Source organism: Temnothorax curvispinosus, unplaced genomic scaffold, assembly GCF_003070985.1.
Source record: "Temnothorax curvispinosus isolate PA1 unplaced genomic scaffold, ASM307098v1 QBEX01009448.1, whole genome shotgun sequence".
In the NCBI taxonomy this organism is placed as follows: Eukaryota; Metazoa; Arthropoda; class Insecta; order Hymenoptera; family Formicidae; genus Temnothorax; species Temnothorax curvispinosus.
In genome coordinates this window covers 140,808-147,642 of record NW_020219228.1, presented here as the reverse complement: position 1 = coordinate 147,642, position 6,835 = coordinate 140,808, and the positions used below count along the sequence as shown (strand labels likewise).

The following is a 6,835-nucleotide window of genomic DNA, read 5'->3' as shown; positions in this document are numbered from 1 at the left end:
ATGTCGGCTACTGTTGAATCCAGTGCTGAATGTGTGTGAACAATGGAGCAATGATAAGCGTGCGATGATGAACTATTTTTCGAAGGTAATTGACGTGCGTAACTTTCCATTCCGTAATTGGCGCGAAGTTTGGCCGTCGCGTCGTTCCACGAGTCTATCCGTTTGAAAATATGCAGCGACACGATTTCGGAGTATTAAATCTAGCGTTCGACGAACAATAAACGCGCGATGGTAATTGTCTGTGTAAAATAATTTTTCGTATTTCTCGGACACGGTGCGAAGTCGTTGCCGTTTACGAGCGTATCGCGCGTGAGGGGAGCGTCGGGAGTGTCGAGTTCAGTGTCGGTCGATCCGTGTGACTACGAGGACGAGGACGGGCGAAGGCAGCCGCGATTCGCGTCGCCGTAAGCCGGACATCGGCAGCCGGATCATCTCCGTCGGAAAACTGCGAGGAAATCGGAAGGATCATCTCGTTATCTCGTCGTGCCAAAAGGGCATCGGACGGCGGTGTAGCGGAGTTGCTGGACGAGATATTGGACGACGAGGTAAGTGATAGCGTTAAGTGTTGCTTCGCGATATTTTTCAATTTTTGTGCGCGCCAATTCGCGCAGCCAAACTGAAAATTACCTGTTTTACTTTCCGGGAAAAAAGCGTCTTTCTAGGATTCCTAGGAAGTGTGTAAAAGTACAATTCGATGTTTACGTGAAGTTTTCCTGTATTAAATTCTTACATTCAACAAAAAATACCTTAAGGTACATACGTTTTTGCTTAAACTTATGGCGATTAACTCGATGATTAACTTATCGGCCATCCGTAATAAATACGAGAAGTGCGTCTAAGGGAGGAGGTTGGAAAGAGGGAGAGGGAGATATGGCGCAAGGTAAAAATGTAATATGTGTATGCGGATGTAAGGGATAACACGGTGGAAAGCAATTGCGAAAGTCGCGGTTGAATCGCTCGCGATTAAATAGCTACGCTTAATACTTGTAACAAGTTGTTCTAAGTAATCTTTTAATTCTCTACGACTAACAATCTTACGATCGACAAAGAATAAAAATTATCGCACTAAATTATCGGAATTCGCAGACACACCGATAAATGTACGACTATATATACGAGATGTAGGTCCTAAGAATATTGAGAATCGTATATTTTTTTTTGCATCTGATAATTTAGATGACAATTACGAATCGTTTTAATGCTACTTGACGTCACGATGCTCCCAGTGAATCTTTCAAGGGAGAAACTGTGGACACCTTGATTTTTTTTTAGCGTAGTTTAATTATTACATTAAGTGGATTTCGTTTTACTGTAAATTTAACTTGCGATTTAATTGCTACTTGATAATACTACAAAATAATACTCAACATAAAATAGTTGCAACAAACGATAGCTTCCAATATCTTCATTAAAAACAAAGCTATCAAATTTATCGAAGAATATTCATGCCGCTCTATTCACGTTTCTTTCTCGTTGCTGATTTTGCGAATTATCCTATATAGTGTGCACCATTATTATTCATCTCCGCGTCAACAGAATACTTAAAAATTTTTACTTTAAAAAGCGAGACTTAACAAAGTCGTCAACAATAAAAAAGGATAAAAAGCGAATTCTTAACAAAGCTGCCAACATTTTTTTATCATACGTGTCAACAATGAAAATCCTCGAACTAGAAACTACATTAGAGCACAATTTAACTTAATTTTCCCTGTAATGATCTAAAACCTTTGACAAACATTGTCATTGGCACAAGAATCAGTAATGCCTCGTTTAAAACAGTTAAGCAATTTAACTCCGTTTAACCAATTAATTTCCTTTTTCATTTTCATTCTATTTACACTTGACGCGCGTCCCGCGACATGTTTCTCCTTATAAAAATTTACCAAAATGATACATAATGTATGCGTATATCCCAACATGTCTAAGATCGCGCGGGTCGAGTCGATCTCCCTGGATTTCCCAGTGGAGAGCGCTCCCCATTTCCATGCTCGTTATTATCGCGAAATTTCAGTTCTTGCTTTCGAGCAGCGTCACTGACAAATACTTTTTTTCCGCTGCGGCAATGTCGTACGGCAGGATACTGTAAGAGGGAAACACATTACCTCCGTATCCTGCTAGTATGAGATCGACGACTCCATTGCATTCATTATTAACCTCAGAAGCGATAGTATAGTATAAATACTCGGAAATGGTAGAAATAAAAAAAGAAATAAATCACTTAATTTCATAAATAAGATAAAACAGTTTTGTAGCCGCGAGACCCAATCCTGTCTCTTATGAAGCAGAAAATCAGGCATTCATTCCGGCTGTAAGTCTCTTTAGTGTTGAGCCGCTAAGAATAAAATTGATCGTTTCAACGAAGTAACAGGCATGCAAAATTGTAACTTCTAAGGTTAAAAAAAACGGAGTCGGTCAGTGTCGTTCGCGGTGTACTTCGCCGACACCTGAGTTCTACCACACGGTGCATTTCTTCTCGGGGTTCATCCTGGAGCCGACCGGGCAATTAAAGTCGCGCGAAAACTCCTCCATATTCGACAGCGGTCCACGGACGCGGAATTCGCCCGGGCTGTGGAAGCCTGTCGTAATTCGCAGCTTCATCGCTTCCGGTCGATACTTGCTGCACCAAGAATTGGCCGCGCTTATCCAGAACATCTGTTCCGGGCTGAACGGCAAACCCGGCAGTCTCTGCTCCGGCTTGTTTCGTTTGACCCATTCTCTATACGCGTAATAGGCCTCCTTTATGCCACCGTTGTCCGCGATGTTCTCACCCTGGGTGTTTATTCCGTTCAACTGTAAAAATGTAAAATATATTGCAACAAAGTTTCAATATAGGAAATATTTTTGTATAAAATTATGCAAAAGAATTCGATATTTAGCCCGCTTTTACGGGGAAATATCGTAAAATGTTAATTTGCTCCACACATACATTAACAATTGTAGAAACATTCGCGGTATTTATGTGTTATCTCCAGACAGCACGGATGTCTAAAAGACATCTTTGTGACATCTTTTAGACATGTGTACTGTCTGTGATATTAATTGCTATATTTATACTCATTACATTGTAGGATGAATAACTCAACAATTTTACTGACAATTAAATTGTTTCGTGCGTTTTAATTTCTCTAATATGTGTTTTTTTTCGCGTAGAACTGCGACAAGTATAGACATTTTAAAGACGCAGCGTATTTTTTAAATGTTGCATATTTCTCTGACTAAACTAGTTTGCTGACTTTATAATTTTGTGCGAACATTACGAATCTTCTTTTATCACTGTCGTTACTCCTATCGCACATGAACATTCTATTGTAATTAATTTCTATTTATTTCTATATATAGTATTGCAACACGATGAATAAACATTGACTCGTACGATAATTATTTTTGCGGTGATTAAAACGTTAATAATAACGTTTTTATCTATTATTTACAGCGAATAGATTATACATTATAATGAAAGGTATTATAGTAATTATGACCATATTGCTTCCTCATAGAGGCTTTGTTTTTTTTAATTGTTATTAAGAAATATTTCATTTAAAAGATAAAACCAATAATTACGAGTTGCAAAACAACACGGCTAAAGTTTCTTCATATTTTATCTTTATATATCTTTATAATTAAATTCTTTCGTGCCGAAAAATATGAAAACAATTTCACGTAGCAAGAAAATAAATATTGAAACAGGTATGTTAGATTTATCTTACGTTCAATCCAACGTCTTTCACGGTATAATTTCCATACTGATGAATTATACATTCGGCCCTCTTGAGATAACGCTTTTTCGTCTCTGTCTCCCACCAGTCCACGAGATTACCTTCCTTGTTAAATTGTCTACCTTGATCGTCAAAACCGTGAGTGATCTCATGGCCAATGACAAATCCGATGGCACCGTAATTCATGTAGCGTGGCCGGTCATTGTTGAAGAATGCACCTTGCAATATACCCGCGGGGAATTCTAAAAGAAAAAATAAATAAATCAGTACACAGCGACAAATACCAAAAGAATAAGGAGCCAAATTAATATAATTTTATGGATTTTATTATTGAAGTATAGATACATCAGTTATTCAATTCACAAAGACAGTAATCTAATGATATTTATTTTTTGATATATTTATATGGGATTGTTTGCGTGCTTAAATACTTACGAATACTGTTTTCGATCGACGAGTAAAACGCATTGACGACAGCCGGCCTTCCATGACTTATCCATTCCGTCTTATTCACTGGCTTTCTCAGTCTACCAAATGAGAAATTTGTTCCAAAAATGGATAAGTTAAAAATGCTTCCTATATAGTCGTCAGCACTTAACTCAAGTCCTTCATAAAATTTCTCGAGCTTTCTGTCGTCCAACAGTTCATTTGGATAGGCAATATGGGAAGTCATGCCGGCTGCTTTTTCTAAAGCGTTTGTTCTGGTCTTCTCATCCATCCAGTCCACCTAAAAATATACATGTAATCTATAAAACTTAAAAACTTTCAAAATGTATAATGATAGCGATTTTTGAATTAATATCTTCAACATATATCCCTTAACATATCAAGCATAGATAACTAAAATTTCATTTTTTAACATTCTAATTTATTGATAAAGACACATCTGACACAAGAGATTTATTTTTTTCAGTTTGTTCCTTTAATTCTAATTTGTTGTAATTTTCAGATAAAGAAAAAAATACTGAAAGAATGAAAGAGAGACTTTTATTTTTAAGAGATTCTAATCCTAGATAAAGAGAAAATCAAAGCATCGATCGCAATATTCATCTTCTTTACAATTTTAAATTTAAGCTTTTGTGTATTCTCTCTTTTACCTTCTTTAAAATCTTCGTGAACTCCTGCCTGATATCATCGACCATTTCGAGCGCGGTGTTCTTCGCGTCCTCCTTAAAGTACTTCCTCACGTACATCGAGCCGACGCTAATTGCCATGCTGCTGGAAACGATATCCACGCATTCTTTCCATCTCGGCTCTCTCTCTGTCTTGCCGTTTAACTCCACTGTATATTTTAGTTGTCTCTTCCGGATGTCATCCGTCAAATAGCTGACTGACGCAGCAGCCGCTCTCCAAAACGCATAGTTTGCCTGCACCCTCTTCGGCGTCATGGTGATCAGTTGTTCAAAGTCCTTTAGATAGCTGGGCACATTTACGATTACTATCTCGTCCCGACTTAGTTGTGCTTGCGGCGCGAGGATGGTGTTGAAGTATTCCCACCACGGTATGCTAGGATAGGCCGCGGACAGCTCATTCACAGTCATGGGATTGTAGAGGAGAGTCACGTTGCGTCGTTTCTCATTGGGCAGGGAGATCTACGTGCATATTTAATCTTTAATCGACTGACACTTTGGGGTGGAGGGGAAAAGTTTTTTCTCAAGGCTCTATTTAAAGTTATCTCATATATCGATTAACAACTGAAGATAACTTACATTCGCGAGCTTGATTTCAAATTCAAGCGATTCTTTTAGTTCTCTGCGGGCTCGGTCTGGATCGGCACCGAGAATTACAGCGATGTCCACCATGTATTTGTAATATGCCTGAACGATTTTCTCGTTGAAGCCTTTTGACAGATATTCACGCGAGAGACCGAGCGCTGCTTGATCAAGCTGTAAAAATTATTAATTTTTATTTAGCGTGTATTGGTTGGAGACAAATGTCATATATTTGGCTTAGGAAAAGATAATGATTTATATCACTTTGCTCGCCATTTAATATTACATTTACATGATTTTACACTTATAAATTATGGTCTTTATTCAGCGTTTGTTCTAAATCCCATATTTACAATAAATTGTTATGTGCATGCTTACGTCGAGCAAACGTCTCGAGTTGTTCTTCAAGTCGACACTGACGCCGAAATCGATGAAGTAATCAACGGAATAGCCCAGTCTGCGGAATCTGTAGACAGAATCTTTCCACGTAAAGTCACCCTCGTTCCATCTCTCGCCGTCCAGAACGGGCCAGCCACCGAGTTTCCTTAGGTTGTTCAGTAATGGTGTCAAGCCTTTCTCCTCGATAGCGGCTAAAAGAAACAGCAGAAATAAGAATAAAATAAAAAAAAATTTTTTTATTTTTTTATCTTTTCTTCAACGGCGTTTATAGGTATAATTGCTTTTAAAAATAGAATAAATTTGAGAGAACAACTGCATTGCATTTATTTTGTGTAAATTTATTACGCATTAAAAGTATCTCAATTACAGATTATATTTTTTTCGAGAGAAATGTAGGATCAATATAGTTTGGCAGGATTTCGTTAAATTTTGTTATGATTTTATTGAATTTTATTGGTCTGTCGCATTTCTCAATTTCATGTCGCGGCACTCGCGGCTACTTACTTTTGTTCATGCAGGCCTTGTAGAAGTCTTTGGCGAGTTTAAATGGTTTCGGCTCGTTCGGAGGGCTCTCCTGCTCGATACTGGATCGTAGTTGTTCCTCGAGGTTGTCAACGATAATAGAGAATGTATTCACGCTAGTTTTATCGTCAGGAATGTTCGTTGATTCGAGGAAGCCACCGCAGGCGAATTTGTAAAAGTCATCACAGGGCTCCACATCAGGATCCATGTTTTTCAGTATTTTAGCGGCTGTGATATGTATATGTTGAGCAGATTAGTACAATCCAATATCTCTATGAGAAGTGATTTCTAATAGTTAGTCTTCGAGTGGCACGATTTAATTTATCACATATAAGATATAGAATATCTGAGTTTATTTTTGGTGAAATATCTTTGAACAGTATCTAAATATTTTCTAAATCAATTATTACATATCGTATATTGTTACCGAAAGTAACTTTTATAAAGATAAAAGTATTCGCTTTATGTGTGCAAAATTTCCAAGTG

General features: G+C 37.7%; 1 protein-coding gene across 3 annotated transcripts in view; it reads right to left on the bottom strand.

The window, feature by feature from the left end:
• Window positions 1–697: 697 nt before the first annotated feature.
• The window catches only part of LOC112459021 (neprilysin-2-like), a 31,511-nt gene continuing 25,373 nt past the window's right edge, over window positions 698–6,835 (bottom strand). For all 3 annotated transcript variants that reach the window (XM_025022900.1, XM_025022901.1, XM_025022902.1), the window contains exons 4-10: window positions 6,332–6,577; window positions 5,807–6,018; window positions 5,426–5,602; window positions 4,814–5,308; window positions 4,152–4,443; window positions 3,708–3,958; window positions 698–2,790 (exon numbers count right to left, since the gene is read on the bottom strand). In XM_025022900.1, coding sequence (XP_024878668.1) covers window positions 2,452–2,790; window positions 3,708–3,958; window positions 4,152–4,443; window positions 4,814–5,308; window positions 5,426–5,602; window positions 5,807–6,018; window positions 6,332–6,577 — 2,012 coding nt within the window. In that variant the 3' untranslated portion in view covers window positions 698–2,451. The remainder of the gene's footprint in view (window positions 2,791–3,707; window positions 3,959–4,151; window positions 4,444–4,813; window positions 5,309–5,425; window positions 5,603–5,806; window positions 6,019–6,331; window positions 6,578–6,835) is intronic.